Below are 23,171 nucleotides of genomic sequence, written 5' to 3'. Positions count from 1 at the left end.
TTAAAACAGAGTCACGGCAGCCCTCAAGTTTTTTTTTTGTTTTTTTTTTTTTTTTAAAGAGCAAAGATTCATGATTATTCAGATATTACAGACAGTGAGAGATATACAGAGTACCATAAGGTAATACGAGGAAAATACAGAATCGCCACCTATAAAAAGTAATTAAAAAAAAAAAATCATACCAAGTGAAGGAACTGCATAACCATTCACAGAAAAAAATGTGTCTTGTTGCTACGTGCCAGTGCTTTTCTACAACAATATTTATATAAAAACTCGAAAATAAAGTGGTGGTACAGATACATTTAAGAATATAAAACAACGTAGTAAAGTCAATACCATTCTGACTTGGCTCACCACAGTTTACACAGTTTTGACAAAAGGGAGGGAGGAATTTAGGCCAAGCACACTTGGTTTAAAGCATAACCAAGCAGCAGAATCACTGTCGGTTGTATCTTTTGCTTTTAATAATAATAATACTAGTAATAATGATAATACTCAGTGGTACTGACGTTACGCACTTTGACACCTAGCATTCATTTTATTTAGATTAGTTTCTTTTTCATTTCATTAAAGTGTCCATTCATAAGAAAACTAAACATTTTTTTTCTATACATTTCCTAACAAAAAATAATAATAATCAACGTGAATACAGGTTCCTCGAATGGGCGGGGTTGGGGTGTGATTGACTTCCCCCGTAACCAGTCAGCATGCTGGGAGAGTACTGCGCTTCCAGAGAACAGGGCGGGGTTCAACAGACGAGAGGTCAAGATGGTCCGAAGTTTCAGGGAGAGAAAGTAAAAGAGAAAAAAAAGACGTTTGTTATTCATTCATGTGAACATTGGCTCATCCAAAGCAGAACACGGCACCTATTACGCTCATTTAAAGCATCACCGTTTTATTTTCAGCTCTTTTAGCCTTTAGGCAGCTGATTTTGTCCTCTGGTATATATATGTGTGGCAAATTGGCTGGCCCTCAAACTGATGGTCTAAAGTAAATATTGCTGTTTTACTTCATTCTTTCCTCAGAAGCAACATGTTATGGTCCATAAACTAGACTATAAATCCAAATATGTTCTTTTTTATTTAGCAAATCTCGACTGCCATTGTTCCCGGTGCATTTTACAGCATTTCTCAGAAGCTGAAGTCTGCCGAAACATCAAAGAATTGCTCAAGCTGTCATTATGAAAGTGAAAGCTTGCTCACTTGTTGAAATCGAGTCACGCAGTCATGTACAAAGGAAAGCGTTCAAGTACCTCCCATGATAAAGCAGCTTGTAGAAGCACTTTTAACAGCTCTTTCTGCATGACTTTATTGTTCCCTCACATCATTATGGAGCCATTTTGCCCCACTCTTCTTCACAGCGTTGTTTCAGTTCATTGAGGTTTGCAGGTATTCGTTTATGCAAAGCTCTCTTAAGGTCCCACCACATAATTTCAGTCATGCCTAGGTCTGGATTTTGACCATGCACCACCTAGATTCTTTCGTTTTTTTCTGTTCATTCAGATGTGCTGCTGTGCTTGGGATCATTGTCCTGTTGCATGACAGAATTTGGGCCAAGCTTTAGCTGCCTGACAGATGGCCTCACATTTGACTCTGGAGTACATTGTTACACAGAGTTCAATGGTTGACTCTGTGTTTGGAAGGTGTCCAGGTCCTGTAGCTGCAAAATAAGCCCGTATCATGTCACCTGGACTTTCAACCCTATCTTACAGCTTTTGCCAGGAAGATGGAGTCTGATTTGAATTTTCAAAGAATTACTTTTGCTGTCATTATAAAATTGAAAGTCTGTTCACCTGTTAGAGCAAGGTTATATGATGGTAGAGATTGCAAGTCTGTACTCTGTGCGCTCTATAACTTAAGCTGAAACCTTGTTAAAACATTGTAAAACTGCTGAGCATGACTAACTTGTCGTGATCAAGGTCACTTAGTAGATTTTTGTGGCACCTTGATCTGCATCTCCTGGTCTTCCTTGACAGATAAAGGTGTTCAGGAGGTCACATATGAGGGGGAGACGCTATTAAAGTCATGCAGTGTCTCTGACAGTATCATAACCTGAAACCTTCCTATGTGCTTTAAAATAACCAGAAAAAACTTGTAAATTGGTTTTAGTTCATTTCTTTTCCCAGCGTTGATAGTTTTTGTTGTCAAAATGGACAAATGTTCTTCCTGATATGCTTTGCACTTTTTAAAGGTTTTAAACTGTTGAAGTAAAAGTGAACCACGTTAGTCCGTTTGCTACTCGTTATCAAAGCGAGCGTGAGCACTAACAGCAATGAAAAAAATGGCACAGAGTGCGATGGTGTCACAGGTACAGAGGAACTCACAGAGGGGGGTGGGGACTGCCTGTCAGTCAAGGGTAGGCTCTCATAGCCAGGGTTGCCATTGGAGGAAACGTTTGGAGTCCTGTATAGAGATAGAAAGAGACAAGGACAGAAGAGAGCGGGAGAAGACGAATAGAGGATAAAGAAGAGAGGGAAAGAAGGGGTGAGACACATTGAGAAAGACAGAAGGGGGGTGGGGGGAGGACCGCAGGATGACGAGACCCACGGACAGGTAAAAGGAAAAAAGGAGAAAGAACGATTAGAGAAATAGTGCAGACAACACAGCACTCAGCAGAGCTATTAGTACTACTGGCACTCAGGCAGGACACTGTGAGCACCAGCAGCAGCTGTACAGTCCACTCCTGATGACTGATGCACAACAGGATTTGCACAATAATCTGCAATTACAGGCATTTAGGACTGGGTATGAATCGCCAGCTGCATTTCAGCCGTTATGTTGCTTTGCTAATGAATTTGTTTATCTGCACGATAAAACCCAGAAAGCTTTTAAAGCAGTCCTGAGCTTCCATTTAAGAGGAGTGGACTGTATTTAGCTGAGTTTCTGAGTTTCTTTGTATCTTTGTATTTGTGAGTTAATATCACATATGGAGTCAAGACGATCCACTGCATTAGGATAGTAAGTAAAATTAGTAGCTCTAACTATACTTTGATTTTTGCATAAAGGAGTAAAGGGAGGGGAGTCAAAACAAAGTAAGATGAGAAAATTGAAGGTATGCAGAGGACTGAAACAGCCAAAAACAAATATAAATAAGGAAGTAAATATATGAGTATAATAATTTAAAAAAAGAAAAGAAATGTAGACACCGATTAATTTACAAAATGCGACACAAATTGATGTTCATATTTCTATTATGTACTTTTCCTTTTTATCTATTTCTTTATTTTTCATTTCATTTATTTAACCAATTTAAAAAAAACATGAATTTCTCTTGCATTTATACATTTGTTCATGCCTACATTTCTCTTAAATATTCCTTTTGTATAATCATTGATTTTCCGAGTAGTTTATTTACTTCTTTATGCTTATTTTATTTTGGCTGCGTCGGTCCTCCATATAGAGAGAACTAATCGGGAAGCAGGAGGAATTATGAAGAAAAAAAAGGAGCAGGACAGAGAGAGAGAGATAATAATCTGAGGGGTTTGGACACCACAATGAGGTGAGAGATGAGAGTGATGCAGGAGGGTGTGTGTGGGAGGGGTTACCTATAGTCAACCTGAGCCTCACACCGCCGGAGTTTTTACGAGCGCATCCTCGTCAATGACACCCTGCCCCCCACCCAACACAGCAGCAGCGCACTGCTGTTTAGGAGACAGGACGCCATTTGAGACGAGATCTGTGAAATGACCGAGTGGCCTACGTCATCTGTCCCGAAACACTCGACAGACGAATAGACAGACACACAGACAGACAGACCTCTGGAGTTGTGTCTGTTTCTCTGCCTACGCTGTAGCCCATAATGACCTGTCTGTGTGTCTGTCTGCAATGCATGTGCTTAACCTGACAGCTCTGTGGATTCAGCCTAATCCTGTGTGTGCATGTGTGTAAGGCAGGAGAGTTTGAACCTGGCTGACTGTCCTGCACTCATCAGTATAGCTATAACTGTGCTGTAATAATGTTCTGAAGGATTTCACACTTCAGCAAAAAGACTATGTGTCTGCACAAAAACAAAAACAGTGCTCCGCCAGTCTCTGAATTTACTCTTTTGTTTTATATTTTCTTGGACTTTTACAGTCTGGAGCTCGGGGGGAGACACCAGTGTAAAATGCTTTTCATGGATCCAGATGTTGAAACAGAAACATCTGTTTCAGCAACTTCCTCCTCTTGTATTTAAAAAATAATAATTTTAGGGTGTGTGTGTGTGTGTGTGTGTGCGTTCTCTCTGTCTGTCTGTCTGTGTGTCTGTGTGTCTGTGTTACTCACGGGAGGGGCGGCGCGCTAGAAAAGGGGGGTGTCCACCCTGCCCCTGGGTAATTATAGAAGGGGGCCATGGCCCCTCGCTGAGACCCCGAGGACGTCTGTCTACGTGCCTGATGGGAAGTGAAGGGGTCCTCACTCTCGCTGTCTGAGTCTTCGTACTCCTCTGATTCACTGTCGGCGACCATGAAAGAGAGAAAAAGAGCAAAAATATGACGATACCAAGCTACTGGATTCTGTTTTGAATTTAAAAAGACATCTAATTCTCTCATCTTGCGATCCTGAAGAACTTTAGAAGCATTTATGTCTTCTAGGCTGGACTACTGTGATTTGTTATTAGCAGGATGTCCTAAAAACTCCCTGAAAAGCCTTTAGTTGATCCAAAAATGCTGCAGCGACAGTACTGACAGGGACTAGAAAGAGAGAGCATATTTCTCCCATATTGGCTTCTCCTCATTGATTCTCTGTTAAATCCAGAAAGGAATTTAAAATATTTCTCTCACATACAAGATCTTGAATAATCAGGCCCCATCTCATCTTAAAGACTTCATAGTACCGTGTCACTCTATTAGAGCACTTCGCTCTCAGCATGCAGGTTTACTTGTGGTTCCTGGAGTATTTAAAAGTTCAATGGGAGGCAGAGCCTTCAGCTTTCAGGCCCCTGTTCTGTGGAACCAGCTCCCAGTTGGGATTCAGGAGACAGACCCTGTCTACTTTTAAGAACCAGTTTGTTACACTGTAACTGGTCATGACAGATGGTTCTTAAAAGGGAGTTTTTCCTTCCCACTGTCGCCAAGTCCTTTCTAACAGGGGGTTGTGTGACTGCTGGGGTTTTCTCTGTATCATTGTTCTTTACCTTACATTATAAAGCACCTCGAGGCAACTGATGCTGTGATTCGGTGCTATATAAATAAAACTGAACTGAATGGAATTGTAATAGGTAATGCTCCAAATGGATTTCATGTATTTAGAGAAAACCAGCTTCCACTTCCACCATCCACCCACCCCTGCTCCTGTAAGCTTGCTAAGCACAAAAATACTAAACAGAACCTATATGCACAAAAGTAAATAAATAAAAATGAGGTTTTATTTAGCAGGAGAATAAACTGCAAGATGTTTCGTGCTTCAAATATCAAACAGCAATATCTGCTACAGAGAAACACTTCTAGAGGAAATGCATTACTAGGCAAAATAGGCAAAACTGAATGACAACACTGTGAATCAGACAAATGTAAATAACTTCTACTAAGTTCTTAAAGACATAACAACAATGTCCTACTTTTACTTGTGCTCTCAGTGTCAGTATTTATACCCCACATTTCTATTCTGTCACACTGGAGACGTGCACTTTACTGTTTTCTTTTCTCACCTGGGGAAGCTCCTCCAGGCACCAGGTAGAGAGCAGAGGATGGCAGTGAAGGCCAGAGCAGAGAGAAAAGAGTAAAGGGAGAGGTAGAGCAATCCCTCCATCCCATCATAGCACAGGCCTTTCAGTGAGTCAATGTAGTCCTAAAATAAAATGGCAGAAAAATACAGAAATGAATAAATGAGAACAGAGCAGCACAGTAGCGAGCAGTGACGAGTTCTTCTGATCACCTTATTCAGACCCCGGCAGTTCAGTAGTGCCACCAGCTGATGAAAGTTGCCCTCTGTTGAGTTGAGTATCTGTTGAACATCCCTGAGTGATTTCTGCAACGACATAGAAATTCCAGAATGTGAGAAAACCACAGAGGAGGCGGTCCACGTGCAGAAAATGTAGTATTTCATAAAAGTAAGTAGTGCACATACCTCAGCTTTGGGGAACTGTGTGAGAGCATTTCTGTCCAGACTGGAGAGATGTGTGTGAATGTTTGAGAGTGCCCTCTGTGACTGGGTCAGCAGCTAAAGCCAACAAGTCAATATAGTCAGTGGAAATCAGAGGTTTTATTTGGCATTGTTTCTCAAACATAGCATTAATGTGCTGAGAGTGTAGCTACTTGTCGAGGGACTAAATAATTTAAGGACAGGACACGTAGCAACAGCTGTGCATCCTGTCCTCAGTTTTATTTTTCCCCTCCAACTGCCCTTCAGAAACTTTGACATACTATCTGCTCACTCCCTTTGAATCACTCTGGGTAAGAGAATCAGCAAATGCCTGCAAATGTAATACGCTGACTGGCAGAGGTGGCATTACCTGCTGGAATGGACTGTTCATGCGCCTGTTGCAGGTCAGGTAATAATCCAACACGTCTGGGTGGCCAACAAAACAGCAGTGCACAAAAGATCAATGCACAATAGGAAAAAATGTGGAAACAGTCATCTGTCATTATATTGGATTCTGCTAGCAAAAGCACATTTGGGGCAGGGGGTAAATCAAGTGCATGGCAGGCATGGAAAACAACTAGATTTTCCAGAAAGTGTTGCTCAGAGAGGGAATCTGTACCTGAGCTGGTCCCACTGTTGAAGTGGGTGGAGTTAAGGACAAACGCATTTGGATCTGAGCAGAAGTCACTGAGAGCCTGGCGAGAGTGACGGGGAGAGTGAGAGAGGATGACAGGAGGATAGCGAGAGTGAGGAAGAGGTGAGGTGGAAGAGGGAGGGCATGAGAAATGATCAGATAGGAAAACATTTGTAGACACAGTGACCAACTGACATACTTGTCTCTACAGATAACTGACAGCATCGGACAACACAGCAGCAAATATCGACACCCCCCTCCTCCTCCCATGCTCTCCTCTTCTGCTGTTAGATCACTCTTTCATTTAGCTTCTTTTTTAATATCATCTGTGTTTTTGAGGTTGGCGCACTTCGGTTCAGAGAGTGTACTCCCACAAACTCTCTCAGCCTGAGATCGCCCGACCAGAAGAGGGTGCAAGAGCCACACAGGGAGTCTGCTGACGGAATGAGAAAGTGACGATGGTGGCCAGAATAAGGTTGAGAGGCCCACAGCTGGCCTATTGTTTCCCTGTCAGTGACCAGGGACAGAGCAGCCCTGTGTGGACCCACAGGCCTTGGGACATCTCCCGGCAGCCCCACATGACACTGAGACTCTTAAACTGAGCACCCATGCAGAAAAACACCCACCCTTTACTCTTTTTTCACACGCACACTAACAAAGTCTCCTCTTCAAAAAGAATGGGCGCTTTTAAAAGAGAAATAGTTCATATGGACAGCCCTCTGTTTTGGACATAAAAATGCTCTTTATGCTCTTTGTTGCTGGTAAATGTCACCATCTAAAACTGTGGCTCGACTGCTGATGATAACAAATGGCACATTGATGCATTTTCTATACAAGTGAAAAGTAGACCTTCAGGCAAACACTGTCCATTTAAAACTTTATTTTACAGTACAATTTTTTTTGTGTATGCTCACTGTAAATGCCTTCGCAAGCTGACGGTTTCCCCACTCTCTGTCTCTCTCTATCACTTACTTCGGCTTGCTCTCGCTCTAAAAGTGATCTCAAGATGCACTCTCCTGCTCCTCCTCTCCCCTCCTCACTCTTGTTGAAAGCACTTCTCTATCTTTACTTCTTGAAGCCAACAACCCACACACTTGCAAACACACTTGCATGTAAAACACGCACTTTGCTGCATAAACACACTTTGTTCGTAAACGCACTCGTGCACACGCACATTGAATCTTTAATCTCTGCCCCATTTTCCTGCCTCCTTGGTCCTCTGCAATGACTGCAGCGTTCCCTAGGAGGCAGGTCTTTTCACAGTTTAGCACAATAGGCACAGAATTCACACATAAGCACATATATGCACATTACTTTGGCTTGCCATCAGGGGTCGGCCTCCTAAAGCTCTCTTCTCTCCGCTATAGCCAGCCTGTATCGCAGTTTTACTGAGTCTACTCACCACCACAGTGGCTGTCTCCAAACCCAGGGAGCCCCAGCTTAGGAAGAGGGCCAGCCAAGCCAGCACTGTCATCCTGTGGATGGGGGGGAGGGGCGGGGGGGGACAGAAACTCTTCAACCAAGAGGACACCCATTGCCATCAATCCAGTTTTTGTGTGGTATGTGTCTAAAGATACAAATGTGTGTGTACTCACAGGATGAGCAGCCAACGGGCTTGTTTGGCGAGTCCCAGCAGGATGAACAGACAAACTATGAGGTCAAGGAGCAGCAGCAACACATAAGACAGCCACCTACAACACACACACATATTACTGTGTGTTAATTACAATATCAATCCTTGCTTAACAGCAACTTGACCAAAATTTTACTTAAAGTCCAATCAACATTTTTCTAATATGGGATATCCATCCACCCATATCTACCCATTTATACATTCATGTACCTACATCTGTCTATTTATATATCAATCTATCATCTTTCCATCCATCCATCCATAGATTCACACCCTACCTATCTACCCATGATCCACCCATCTATTTTCTATCCATCTATATACCTTTCTACATGTCTGTGTAAGTACATATCCATCACCATTTATCATCAATCCATACTTGCATACAAGCTACTTAATAGAAAACATCACATCTTACTATCATAGCACAACTGCTATGTTGTGCCCATTAATCCCACAGAGTTTCTGAAAGCAAATTTCTGTTTTCTCAGGTTTTTTTAGTAGCAATTGCAATGTTTTTATGGATTTTGAATCCTCTGGCCATGATGATTTTGCCTCAACAATGGGGATAAATGCGGTAGCAGTGTTTACAATAGTGTTTACAACTAGAAGAAACCATGTGGAAATGTTTTTTTTATCTTCCTGGTAAAGTACTTATGCTTTATGAACTTGTTTACTTGCGATGGAGCTAGTTGCATTTAATATCTAGTTTTTAATTTAAAAGTCCTGGTTTTACTGGGGACATGAATTATAAGATGATCAAGAAATAAATAAAAGTGATTTTCACTTTTATTTGAGCAATTTTTGAGGGCGAAAGAAAAATGCTCTTTGAAAAATAAAATATAATAATTTAACCAATGTATGTGTCTTTTCCCCAAATCACCAACGGGCAGATCTGATCACATTTTGATTCTTCCGCCTGATCCTGGATAAACATTCAGTCACCAGCAATTGTTCCCAGAATCAAAACTGCTGCCTGTGTAAAATGAGTCAGGAGGAGCTTGAACTTTCCTTCCCCTCTCCCTGCAACAAGGGAACAATCTGCTTTGTTTATGAGGACATTATTATTACTTGACTGACGTTATTTATCTAAGCTAGGATATACTTGTTAGCTTTTATTTATCAACTGAAATGTTTCCAATATGGAATATAAAAGCAGCCCATCAACATAACATAACTGGGGGGGAAATGGCATTACATCAACAAGCACATCTTAATAAACATGCAACATTTATGAGGGGCTGGGTCAGGACATCTGGCAGCCTCTCACAGCATCGTAGGAATAAGAGTGTGGCTGTGTTTGCAGACAGCTTGTACATGTGGAAGTTTGTAAGGCAAAGAGGTTTTTGCAGAAATACATAAACACCTTCCGACCCTGACAAGGTAACCTGAAAGGTAGCTGTTAATTTCTATTTTTAAAGCACTGGGTATAAATCTCATGGGCTTTTCTAACTGTAACAAATAATTCTCTCATAAACAAGTAAAAAAAAAACCAAAAGCTCACATTGTCACATTATCTCAGGCTGCAAAAGCAGTAGTTTGGTATTTGAACTGGTGTAAGAACTGCTTCTTTTCACCCCGTGAAAATGCTGCAGGAATAATAGATCAGTCATTCAAACTGATAAACTGTATTATTAATTTATATTATCCTGAACTGTCCAGCCTTACCTGTAGTCCTCATTGACCATCAGTGTGTTGGCCGCCCAGCCAGGTGAGAAGGGGCTGGCCATTAAGCCGCTGTTAGGCACCACTGTAGGCGCCACAGAGGGCGGTACCGGGGTCAGAGGCGTGATGGACGCCCCGCTGATACTGCTGTCATTCCCCAGCCCAGTGTCAATGCTGGACCGAGCCAGGGAGATGGAGGAGAGGAGGTTGATGACGTTCTCAGATAACCTCCGGCAGTTCCGCGTCGAAACCAGGAAGGGTTTGCTGCCAGTAAATAACTCCTCCATCGAGGCCAGTGGTCCAGAGATAGACAGCTGAAGTCCAGTAATTGTGTCTGAAATCTTGAGGGAGGAAGGAGGAATGTGAGGGGAGTAAAGTAGGACTGAAACCACAAAGTGAGCTTGATGATGCTCATAGGGTCATAAAATCCTGGTGTAGGAAACAGAGAGCTAAAGATGTTGGACATCCTCAGCGCCTCAGAATGGCTCTCATAGTCTACAATGCAAATTTACACTTATCAAACTTCTGAATACTTCACTGCTTCTCATATGTGTTTGCTATCTTTATGTCTCTGTCTCCATATTTTAAGGTCTTTTCGGGACGGTTGTGGTTTTCATCCCGTTAGCAGTGATACGCTGCAGAAGTTGGAGTTTAATTTGGAGACCGTGCTGCTCTTTCATCATCCTTATCCTTACCTAATGTTTTTGAGACGTCATCTTGCTGTAGGGTGAACTGATGCCCCAGCCTTACTTTACAAAAGCACTACTTCCTGCAGTACAGTACTGCCCTAATAAAGAATGAAACATCACATCAACATAGTTTATCCCTAAAAGTCTTTGTGCAAAGGTTGAGGCAACTGTAGGAATAGTTTGCATTATGTTTCTAGTGGTGGAGGAAAGCTGTCATGTAAAACAATTAGTGATTCACAAAAAAGAGTTTTTAAAGTTACTGCAGAAATTTGATTTTTTTTTTTTATTAATTATTGAATCAATTACTTTGTATTCTCTAACATCCCCACTTTGGTCTCATCCAAAGGACATTGTTCCATGAGTCTTGTGGTTTATTGAGATTCAACTTTGCAAACCTAACCTCATGAAAAGACTTTCTCCTGCAACCCTCCAAACAAGCCACACCTGTGCAGTCTTTTTCTAATTGTACTACCACCAACTTCAACATTTAACATGCTATCTGATGCCTGTAGAGTCTGAGATATAGCTCTTTGGGGGTTTTGTAGTTTCTCTGAGCATGCAGTGATTCTGAGCCTGGAGGTAATTTGGGAAACAAACCTGAATTCATTAACAAACCTGAATTCTCCAATTTGAGGAAAACTCAGTTTTATTTCTTAATTATCTTAATTTTATTTTTTAACCAAAATCAACAGATTTTGTAAGCCTTGAAACTTTGCTTCACTTTTGCAAAACGTTTTAATTTTGAGGCTCAATTCAGGGTTTCTTTTTTTCAGTTGTAAAATATGGCCAAATATTATTCCACTGATCATATCAATCATCACTAGAAACACTGCTTATAAAGATTAATTCGTTGAAGGTTAGGAGTAGATTGAATAAAGTATCTTTCTCTTAACTTTCTTCACTACTTCTCTAAACAATTTCAAGTGTGTAATTATTAGAAGTGTGGTCGATTGTCTCATTTTTTAACCACATATTGTACGTATATTTTTTCCATATCTTCCTACAGTTTCTCAGGTGTTAGTTTAAGAGCTGACGTAACTCTTTATGTATATTCTTTGCATCATGCAGTGGTTTCTCATGCAATGCAGCAAATCTGCTTTACAGAGAGTAATCTGTTCTCTCATGTAAACATAAATCTGCACTCTCACACCACGTTATTGCACTGTGCACTACACTATTCATTTAAATGGATTGCTTTTTTTTAATGTAATAGTTTATTTAAGTATTTAACTCCTTGTTTCAATTGACCTTATTTTTTCAGCTTTGTTGAGTTTCTTTCTTTTATGCAGTTAGCCATGCTGTGTTGTATTGAACTATAAAATGCAATTTAATGTACTTATTAAAGTAATTTTATTATAGGCTTTCAATTGAGCCAACATTTAGAATGAATAGAGTATATCTTCTCTAATTCATGTGTAATATGCACAGATTTACTGGCCTGTGCCATTTAGTAGTTTGACACATAAACCACTGTCTGACCACAGAGATCAATGAAACAGAAGTTTGTATCTGATTTTCTTTCCCTCTCTGCAGACCTGATGAACAAATTCAGCCCATCTGTCTTCCTCTCTCTCACACACACACAGTCATACAGGGTAGATACTTTGCATGACATTTTACTTGCAGAGAGCACCACTCACCAGCAGATCGATGGAAGCTAGCGTATAATTGGCTGTGAGAAGAGACGAGGTCAACTGATACATCCCATCATTAGCCTCACTGTTGCCATAGAAACCGATGCCTATGGCAACACTGCATGAGAGAGAGGGGGGGGGGGGGGGAGGAAACATGAAAACATTGTGGGAGGGTGACAGGGAGAGAGAAAGAGGGGGACAGGAGAACAGATAGCAGAGGCATAAATGTAATGTTTAATTCAGCGTGGATGTACATTTTAAATCAATGTGACAGGAGGAGATAGAGCTGGTGAGGATGTCATATGTGCGCTCTGGGTGAGCATACCATCAGTGGTGAGCAGGGGATGGAATAAACAGTTGATGGGAGAAAAAAGATGACTCACAGCATCGGCAAGGAAAATATTCAAAATGTAAAACATAGCGACGTGTTTACACATTTCTCTGTTATTCAAATATTCAGATTAAGGCCCAGGCCAGATGTTCATCAAATCCCCTCAAACCCAAGAGGAATGGTATGACCCAATCTCCCACAAAGTATGTGACCCAGATTAGAAAGCGGAGGGGGGGGAGAAGGAATGCGTGCCTGTGTCTGTGTGTGCTTTGCATTTCAAACTGTCAAACCTAAATGCTAATGCAGCTGCATTTTAAAAATGACACACGCTTGTTTCATACTGGAGGCCAAAGGTTACCATCTGGAGAAAACAGGAGGACAATAAATATTTGTTAACAGTAAACCGCAGCACAATTTCTTCATTCAGTCCAGCACAGAGAGCCTTATTGAGCATCAGAGGAGACGATGACTATGACATCACATTATGCTCCATAAGGGGGAGACACGAACCAACTCAAACACCTACAGTCTGCATGTGCTGAAATCATTAAAGCAGCCGAAATCAAATCGGCAGCACATTATTTCCTGTGATGTAGTCTCAGTGTATATAACTAGGCAGGCAATGGACTGGAATATAATAACAAGTGCTGCTGAAGCTTTAAATGGCACTATAATTTTCTTATGCAGCTGGGATGGAGCTTCAGACTTAAAATGTCTGATGGGGAGCAGAGCTTACTCTGAGTGACTCACACTTCCGTTAAACTGCAGTGCTTTGGACAGATGTCAGGCAGCAATTTTGTGCAATATACAGTGAACACAATGTACTGACTTGATGACTGCATGGTCACCGGAGCTGCAGGGAACACCGGTGGGTAAGTGACTGCTGTACCGTAGGTGGGAGAGCTGAGATCATCCACAAACACACTTTAATGCCAAAACACACACAGCTAACAGTGCAATTGTTGCCCTGTGGTTGGGAAACAGCAACGTCACATGACTGTCAGCTGCTGTCTGGGCCAGTCTTTATTATAAACACGTCAGTGACTGAGTGAGAGACGGAAAGAACACATGACGATGGAGATGACGGAGGTGACAGCTTGTGATTCACAGCTTCACTGCTGTTGGAAAGCAAAGTACATTTAATACAATAAGTTTAATTCCACAGGGAGCTTCATTGCAGTTTTCTAGTTTATTTCATCATATTTAAGGCAATTTGATATACTGCATAGAAGTGGATGTTTTCCCTAAAAATTGAGGCCAATGCACAAGCACTATAAATCTGCATTGTTTCTGATGGCCTGCGGGAGGCGATCTAAGTGGCTGCAGCCCAATATTATTTAAGACTGTGAGAATATTACCCTAATTCTAAATTAATTTAACACCTCAGGAACTTTCCTGACAACTTTATGGTCTCAATTGATATTTTCAAGTCTTCTTTAATAGAGCATGATTGCAAATTATGGTCAAATTCACACTTAAATAGACAATGAATCAGAGAGTGGTTTACTGTTGGAGTGGCTGATAGGATATCCTAGTGTGTGTTTATAATTAAATAGCTGTGAAATTGTTTTTTGCATTCTTTAGTCTTAAAGCTTTGGGTTCATGATGGTTAAAACATTGTGGTTTAAAAACCAAAAGAAATATTACAGATTAATTCTGGTTTGACCCAAGTGTGCTGATCTATATACTGTCAACACAGATTTAACTTCAAGTATAATTTCCATCCTGCTGTATTTTTAGATGGTTGAAAAACATGTTTTAGACTCCATAAATGTATCGATGAAACGTACAAAGTAGTTATGTGTTTTTATCTCCAATTATAATTAAAAAGTAGAGTTAACTGTTGTGAATTATTTCTCTCTAAAATGTAGTTAATGAAAAATTATGATGCATCAAAAATGAATGAATGACTATGTAGGTATGCAACTTGGCTCTGTGCAATTATTTGATGTAAATTAAATATTGGATGGATGGATGGATGGATGGATGGATGGATGGATGGGTGGATGGATGGATGGATGGGTGGGTATAGATGAAAGAAGAGGGATAGGCAGACAGGGGCATGGATGATGACTAACCCATATCAATAAAGATGTGGTTTGATATCCATTAAAATAGTTTCTGGGTTTTTCAAAGGTAGCTGCAAAGGCAGAGACGACCCTCACTCTGACAGAAACTGTTTAGTTCGAAAAGAGCTTCAAGGGTTACTCTGAAGCATTCAGGAGGTAAAGAGCTAAAGGGAAGGTGCCCTGAGATAAAATTACTTTTTCAATGAGAGGATGAACTGGAGGGCTGCACCAAGGCCCAGTTTTTGATAGATATTGGTTTGAGCTGTGACTGATGCAAACTGACTCTGGAGGAGTCTATAGATAAAAAATAATGAGCCAGAAATGAGTGTGATTGGTTCAGTTTGAGAAAAACATCTGAATACTTCTTCAACTACTGCCAAAATGCGTCGTGTGTACATTTGCCAGGAAGTACAGTGACGTCTAAAAACTCTTTCTCACCAGCAGAGCGTGACAGCCGCCACCGCCACCCACGTGACACAGCAGATTCCCCGCCCCTTCTTCCCACTGTAACCGTGACCCGTGCTGCCATCCTCATCCTCCTCCTCTTCTTCTGATCCTTCGTTCCGGTCACCACGGTGACAGCAGCAGTAGTGTATGAGGAAGGAGAGAACCACCAATAGGGAGATAACAAGAGCGATGGCTGATAAACTGGACAAAACCAGCAAAGTCTGAAAAAAGGAAGAGGAGGGGGAAAATATCAGAGGATGAGTCAGTGAATATAAAAAAAAAGAAAAGAAAAATGGCACTTTGATTCCATTTTTACAAGAATACTGACTAATCCTGTTAAATTTCAGTGCTTGTCAGATTGTCCTGCCTCCACTAACAGCAGGAGATGGTTATAAAAAAAGTGTGAGGATATAAATCAAGGATACAAGGATACACATATAATGCATACCCCACAGGATTAATGCAACTTGTTTCAAAGATTTTTACCCCTGAATGCCCATCAGTCTGTGCACCTTGCTGGATTCTAATGTCACTGAGCCATTTCAGCCTTTTGCTTTTCATCAGGCTTCACGTCATAAAATCAACACAGCTGAAGCCACATATCAGCCACATATCTACAGTATTATCCTCCATCCATCTGCCCCATTCCTCCACCTTCCCTCCATTCTCACCTCATGTCCTCTGAAGCCCGTCCCCTTCACTCCACTCCCCCAATCCCTCTTTCCCCACGTTCTCACTCGTTCCCACTCTCTTTCTCTCCCCCCTCTCTTTCTTTCTATCCACACCACTGAATCTCTATTAATAATCTGTGACCTACTTAAATACATTCACTGCCAGTCTCTCTCGTTCCCACTCTCACTCACTCACTTTGCCTTCCCTCTCTCTGTCTCTCTCGCTCTCTCTCTCTGCCCGGCTTTCTCTTCGGAAAACCTCCTTGCATTACTCATTCCCTCTCTCTGAGCACTTTCAGTTTCTTTTGTCTTTCTGTTCTGCAGGATAATTTGAGTCCCCCCCTCCACCTCCTCTTTGTACCGCAGAGAAGTCACAAACACTGTGAGACATGGCTAGCTGGAGCGCTTGCATGAGCGCTTGCTGGAAGAGAGGGATGAACCTTGCATTTTACAGCACAAACAGGACCATGAGCACAATAGCAGCTGTGGAAACCTTCCAGCGGGTTCCCGCCATGTTGAATATCTTGCACTACCTGATACCAAATTGCATAAAATAGCTCCAATCGGTATGGTTCAAAAGGGGGATTAAAGCATCAAAATCAAGGTATAGAAATGAGGAATGACAAGATCTGACATACTGCACCAATAATTATGCTTTTAAAGGCCTGTAAATGCCATTATCATATTGCTACAGGTTGCTCTGACATGTAGAAATTTGTGGAACAATTTATAGCCCAATGTGCCACAAGTTGTAGTAAAATATCAATTGTATCTGCAACTGCAAATTGAGTAACAGGGCTGTAATTATTATGTGATCTGGCACCTCAGACTGGACAGCCACAGCACAGCATGTGGTTACAGTGTGGCACGAGTGGCAGGTGTCGGTTACCTGCTGGTACTCCCAGCTGACAGGGACAAAGACGTTGTCCCTCATCTGCATGGAGAAGTCCAGCCGGGGCAGGGCGTGACACATTCTCACCCACAGCGAAGGGTTATAGCTGGGTACCGTAGTCATGGTAGCCATTTTCTGCTGCCACCAGTCCCCTCCTCCACCCTATAGGAGGCAAGAAAGAGGGGTCAGAATAACCAGGATGTGAAGAATGGAAGAGAGGAAAGAGGTTCAGGAGGGATGAAGGTCTTCCTGAGCACAGGGTGAAGCTGAGAGGAAAGAGAGGTTACTATTAATGTCTTCAAGCATCATTTGCAGGTGATAACTAGACTTCATGACAAACAATTGCCTGAGATGAGTAGAAAACTCGATCAGTCCAAAGCAGCTGTGATTCCAAGCTGTGACACAATCAGTCTCAGCATCTGAGATATTCTACTTTTTTTAAAGAAACGTATGTTTCTGGTGTTGCTTTTGCTTAAGGTGCCTCATCATTTGTGTTGCTCTTAATTACCTCCTAACCATTGCTCTTATTGGTTTTTAATTGTTGCAGTTTTATTACACTTTTATAATTTTGTTGATTAGTCTTTAAGCTTTGCTAAAGATTTTTAAAATGTTACTATTTTGTTGGCAACTTTCTCTTTTTTACCTTTTATCTTTAAGTTTAAAACATTGTTTTGTTAGTTTCACTGGTCTATTGATCAAATTAAATGTTAAATAATTCCATTAATACATGATCAGGAGATCTTTCTGTGTTTTATAACATCTTAAACTGGGTGGGATTAAATAAATGTGTACTTCCTCCCACTAGTTTTTTGATCTGTAACAGTTGAAGCAATATTGAAATGCATTAGCTTTAATATGTATAGCATTTTTTCTCTTCTTTTCTTTGCTAAATAAACTTTGAATATTGTTTACATGATCGAAAAAAATTTAAAAAAAAAAAAAAAAAAAAAAAAAACTTAAAATATGTGGAGTTTTGTGACAAAAATATTTAGAGATGAAATCAAATTTTCTTAATTTTTTTGCCTAGTTGCAAAGAAAGAGATCTTTCATAGGGCCAACTGGCAGTTGTTTGGTTAGCCACAGACCACATGAGCATAAATTCAGTCAGCGCTGACTCCCCGGTTCAATATCTGGCAGACTAGACTTTCATGCATACTGACTCTCTTTCCTCACATTTATTTTGTCTCTCTCCACTTGTAATATTGAATAAAGTGTAAAATACGATCAAAAAGCAAATACAATTAGATTTAAATGCACTGACTTAAAGAAACATAGATAACATTGTTATTTATGCCATTCCTTTCTCTAATATAATGAATAGTAGTATGTGACAAGCCTCTGCATGCAGGGAACGTATAGTTCGGGGTCTCTAAAGTGTGTTTTCTGGAGTACAAAGTAAAGAAAAACCGCAGACAAGGTACAGTGAAGGCTATGAAAGAGAAAAGGCTGCACAATTCTTGACCATCTCCCCCACTGTTCAGCGCATCTTACTAAAGCTGGTCAAGGGGAGGGGGTGAAAGTAGGGTAAATACAAAGGGCAAATCCGGTTAGCTAAAACACACACTGGAATACTCATTACAATGAAGGAGCAGAGATGGAACAGAGGGCAAGACAGAGTCTGGTAGGCTTCTGATACCGGCTGCCCAGATTAAGAGACCGTCAGAGCTTTACTGTTTGACAAAGGAGCATTTTTAGGCGGCAGGAGAGACAACCATTCACAACAACAGCACTGTCACTTAAATATAGAGGCTATACAGAGCAGCTCAATGCTGATATCACAGACAGATACAACTCTGCCTCTAATCACTATTCAATAACAAAAGAGACCCTGAACTGATGGCCTGTGTTGGATTTCTGTGTGTTTTAAAGCCACTGTGATTTGTCCAGTAGCTTCAGCTAGCACAATGTTCTACTTAAGAGAGACTTTTTTCACTCTCCCTATTGAGTCACCCACACAGTGGCTCTGATTCTTACAAGCCACTGCACATAACTGTACTAAATACTGTGCGTGATAAAAGTTTGGATTTTGCCACATGTCACATTCAAAGCCCAAACAGTTTGGCCATTCAGATTTTTGCGGCCCAGAACGAGTTAACGGCTCACCCACGGGGCAGACAGGGCTTCTCTAAGCCCATTACAATAAGCCTGTTCACCTTAATGGTTCCAGCAGCCCAACTGTCACAAATCAAATCACAGCCAACACTCCATTTCCCTTATTAAAACTGTGCTGAACATAATGGTTCACACACTGTGAGAACTACATCCATCCAACACAAATCAGCAGTGTAAACAGACTTCTGTAGTAAGTCATCCAGTATTACATTTCCTACTGTACCATTTATCTTAAGTGTGTTTATTAGGTTATCTATATTGAAGCATGTCTATGAGATGCATTTATCAGACTTTGAGGGTAAAAGCTCTTTGAGATCCATAACAAGTAAAGGACTAATTCAACATCAAAGGAGAACCTGATGAGAAGTGGGTCAGCGTGGAAAAGCACTTCCTTTGACGAACAACAATGCAGTGAATGTCACTGTGAGGCCCATCAGTGGTAACAGAAGCAGAAAACCTCACATAAATGCCATTGCTGAATAGTTAATGGTAAAGAGATATGAGTCAATAGCCTGAGAGCGCAGCTATCTGGATCAATTCATGCACAAAATTAAGCCGGTCAGGGTGTGAGAAAGAGGAAATGCACAGTTATGACAGATGTCTGGTCAAAGTTCAGGTAGGATTCTGCTGCAACCCAAAAAGTAGAGGAACACCTAACGAGGCGCTGATGGAAGTTTAATGGGAGGGGGTGGGGGGTGGTTACAGTCCAGGAGGAGCTCCAGTTACTCAGCAGTTGTCATAGATAAAAACCCTCAAGTTGACATGATGTTTCCTGCCAGCTTGTTATTATGCCAGCTACCATTGCGTAACTGAAGGCAAATAAATGTGATTTTAGGCACAGTTGGTGGAGAGAAAAGATGAAAAAAGGAGAAGGAAAGAACACGAGAGACAATGAAAGAGATGGAGGAAAACCACAGATTCTCACCATGGCTCTGAGCTCTGAGAGATAACTAAATAAATAAATAAATAAATAAAAAGAAAACAAAGCAGGAGAACAAATGTGTTGTCTTCTGTCTGTGCAGAGCTCAGAAAACACAGATGATGTAGTCAGTTGGTTTATACGAGACTCCATGATGTCTGAATTTTTTAAAAAAAGGGCCATTTTGTGAGGCAGCTAATGGGAATAAGGCTGAAGCATCTTCTGTCAGCTGAATTTAGGATCATCTTTAGCACGAGGAAAATCATTCTGCACCTTTTCTTTTTTTATGAGGCTACATCTCTTTGAATCACAAGATATAAATAATGCTGTTGGCTTGCTGCTGGAACTATGCTCGTTTGCAGTCTGGGCTCATAAAACCTGTTATCGTTCACATAACAGCCTGTGCGTGGAGCTTCTTAAAACCAACCTTGATAACCAGAATTTATGAGACAACATTTAAAAAAAAAAAAAAAAAAAAAAACCCTCTTGACACTTCATCAGCCAGAAGAAATTCAGTAACATCTCTGTATAGTTGAATCTCTCTCCCATGTAAACATCTATGTTCAAAATTAATGTTCAGCTGCAACAATGAACCTTCAAAGTCAGCTGACCGAAGGTAAGCGAGTGCAGCTCGTACTCAGAAAGTCAGTGCAAATCAAAGCTGTGATGTGTGCGAGGGGTCCAGCATGGCATGAAGTTGAGGGTGACACAGTGTGTTCCCACTGATGACAGTAAATCATCCTGCAGATGGTGAAAATCATGAAAAAAGATAAGCTCCAAGTCATATGAAACTCCAATTAGGTGGAAAAAACATTGGATTTCCCTGAGAAACTGCAATAAAACTCATCACAGCATTTTCACATTACTCTGATAGGCAGCAGACCCGTATTAAGTGTCATGGTTGGAAAAGATAAGCATGGATCTCCTTTGGCAACACAGTCTAATGGTGTCATGATCATCCATTAATCATATTTGCCAAGATAAGCGCGAGCCCAAATTGGGAAAACACTGTGATTTGGTGTAATGTACATTTGTAATTGGCCAATCTCTGCATGTACATCAGCAATTAAGCCACTAATCGACAAAGAGAGGGGTCAGTCTCTTACCTCTGTTGGTTGTGTTGGGAGGTTTCTCTCTCCTTCTGTCTCTTCTCTCTGCCGGCGTCCGTGAAATATTTAACCACTCAGAGAGGTATACTGCCAGCCATCACCGCCTGATGCTCTTGAGAAAACATCATCCTGAAAAAATGGCTTGGAGACATGCCAAAAATATGACAAAAAGCACAAAAATGAAGACGGCAATTCTGGTAGTTATTTAAATATTAAATGGCCGATAAGTGTCTGGTCGTCTGATGACAGTAGAGAGGTGCTTGTGTTGATGGATGGGAGAGGATCTCTGAGTGAGAGCGAGTGAGTGAGAGTGGGAGAGAGTGAGATAGATGGAGAGGGAGAGAGAGAGAGAGAGAGAGAGAGAGAGAGAGAGAGAGAGAGAGAGAGAGAGGGATTAAGATTGAGGAGACACCCCTAAGGGACTCTTTATCGTTGCACTGTAGCCCTTCATAGCCTAACACCCGAGCGACTTCACAACACCGCAGTGACACGATATTACCCAAAGATAATTAATCTGTTAACGCGGATTAGCGGAGTCTAACCCCTCGCTGACTTCATAGCTGGGGCGCACTTCTAATGCCGACCCCCACCAACATCAACCTGACCAATCTCTCTCCAGAGCACCAGACTGAACCCTGACCAGATTAACAAGAGAAAGAGTAAAAATGCAAAGCTGCCGGCCAACTGTGTGCACTAAACAAATCAGGAAAAAGAGATTTTTAAAAATCCACTCACACGCTGGATACACAATAGTGAACTCCTCTCTCAGTCTGATGAGGGCTAATGAGAGGAAGAGATGCACAGAAAAATGGGGGAAGAGAGGCACACTGAGAAGAAAACGGGGAGTGGGAGATGCCGAGAAAGGCAACATGAAATACTGAGTAGAAGAAAAAAAAAAAAAAAAGTGGGTTCCCAGGGAGTGATGCTGAGAGAAAGAGGAGGGAGGGAGCCAGAGATGGAGTGAACAATGAACAGAGAGGGGCAAAGCAGCATGCAATGGATTTGTAGGCAAAACCAGTTTTCAGCAGAGGCTGCAGGACAACATCAACAGTGATTCAAAGACTGGGAGGCAGCGGAGAATGTGCAACAACGTGACACAAGTGATGGGAGTGCACGGATGGAGATGTTCAGTTGGGTTGCGGGTGGGGGGGATTGGACTGAGAAAATGCAAATTGACAACATAATGTTGAATTGTAGCGAGAACGAGTTAAAAAAAATAATAAAAAAATTAAAAAAAGAGTACGGTGTTTGTCTGCCACTGGAGTAAGGGGGGCAGAAGCAGGCGAGCAAAGAGGGAGGGGGCGGCGTTAGTTTTTCTGTGTCACTGAAAAAGAGTGGGGGAAGGGAGATAAAGCAAGCGAGGGAGTGCAGACACGATTGAGAGCCAGAGAGCATACTCACTGACTCATATAGTCTATGTATAGTGTTTATGTATCTGGGAGGAAGAAGAAGGGGGAGCAGAAAGGGATGCATGTAAGATTTCAGCTCAGGGAGCGTTTCCACATCCTCGGCACCACAATGAAGGCATTTATAACGGCGCTGGCACATCACCACTCACACGACTTTAAAATAACCAATTCAATATTTATTCCACATGATAATCTAGTGGTTATAATCATTCGTAAAAAGAGTACAAAGGGATCATTCGGTTGGAGCACAGTCCATGCAACATTCATATAAAACCCATTGTACAAGTCCCTGAATTACGAACAGCAATTATTCAGGCCTATAAAAAGAACACTTTATGTGTCCATAATCAGCTTCAAATTTATTGTCTGTGCAGTAGTAAAACAGTGTAAATTAAGCATGCTTACAGGTCAAAGTTAACCCCAATCATTAGGCCCATCAGATATAAAGTATAACAAGCATTTCTGCACCAAGAAAAACAGATGACCAATTAAAACATTCTTAAAGTTCTTCATAGAAATAAAAACAATATTAATATTATCAAACTCATGGTCCCAAGTCAATTAGACATAAATATTAGTGAGCTCCAGCTCATGTTTGCACAAACAGTTCTTCATGGTTTTTACTGTCTCTACATAAAAAAGGCTCTCCAAGCAAAACATTATTTGGCTTATTGATTATTAAACAATTATGGATTCGTTTCTGGATTTTCCCAAATATGATTAGCTGTAGCAAATAAAACATCACAACCACTGAATTCACCAGTGAACCAGAATTTAAGCAGGCTGATGACACTGAGGACACTATAACAAGAAAACTGTGCAGTAAAGATCCATGGCTAAAAGAACCAGAGCTAACATTTTTAAAATGGACTGCTGCTCTAAAAACTTCAGCACCTTA

The 23,171-nt window shown here is 41.2% G+C and overlaps 1 protein-coding gene across 4 annotated transcripts; it reads right to left on the bottom strand.

Moving 5' to 3' along the window:
* ttyh1 (tweety family member 1) lies at nucleotides 1–21,873 on the bottom strand. 4 transcript variants are annotated; one of them, XM_040029927.1, is made up of 16 exons: nucleotides 21,600–21,873; nucleotides 20,862–21,005; nucleotides 16,722–16,886; nucleotides 15,153–15,382; nucleotides 12,321–12,432; nucleotides 9,995–10,332; nucleotides 8,289–8,384; nucleotides 8,096–8,168; nucleotides 6,679–6,754; nucleotides 6,430–6,485; nucleotides 6,045–6,137; nucleotides 5,853–5,945; nucleotides 5,626–5,765; nucleotides 4,263–4,430; nucleotides 2,324–2,402; nucleotides 1–721 (listed from the first exon to the last, which is right to left on the bottom strand). In XM_040029927.1, exons 3-16 carry the CDS (start codon nucleotides 16,854–16,856, stop codon nucleotides 638–640), a joined length of 1,773 nt encoding a protein of 590 aa, XP_039885861.1. In that variant the 5' UTR covers nucleotides 16,857–16,886; nucleotides 20,862–21,005; nucleotides 21,600–21,873; the 3' UTR covers nucleotides 1–637. The 4 variants fall into 4 exon arrangements, with proteins under 4 accessions (XP_039885861.1, XP_039885862.1, XP_039885863.1 ...); XM_040029928.1 differs by lacking the exon at nucleotides 21,600–21,873 and having other exon boundaries at nucleotides 1–726; nucleotides 20,862–21,593; XM_040029929.1 differs by lacking the exon at nucleotides 21,600–21,873 and having other exon boundaries at nucleotides 4,370–4,430; nucleotides 20,862–21,591.
* Nucleotides 21,874–23,171: the final 1,298 nt, after the last annotated feature.

This window comes from Simochromis diagramma, unplaced genomic scaffold (assembly GCF_900408965.1).
Source record: "Simochromis diagramma unplaced genomic scaffold, fSimDia1.1 OVJJ01000361.1, whole genome shotgun sequence".
Classification (NCBI taxonomy): Eukaryota; Metazoa; Chordata; class Actinopteri; order Cichliformes; family Cichlidae; genus Simochromis; species Simochromis diagramma.
Note: the sequence above shows the minus strand (reverse complement) of the source record. Positions and strands in the feature narration are given on the sequence as shown.

Coding starts and splice junctions, on each gene's coding strand:
- ttyh1 (XM_040029927.1), bottom strand. CDS start 16,856: ATGGCTACCATGACTACGGTACCCAGCTATAACCCTTCGCTGTGGGTG. Junction 5,766..5,852: donor ACTGCCGGGGTCTGAATAAG/GTGATCAGAAGA, acceptor ATTTTATTTTAG/GACTACATTGACTCACTGAA. Junction 2,403..4,262: donor TCTAGCGCGCCGCCCCTCCC/GTGAGTAACACA, acceptor ATCTCTATACAG/GACTCCAAACGTTTCCTCCA.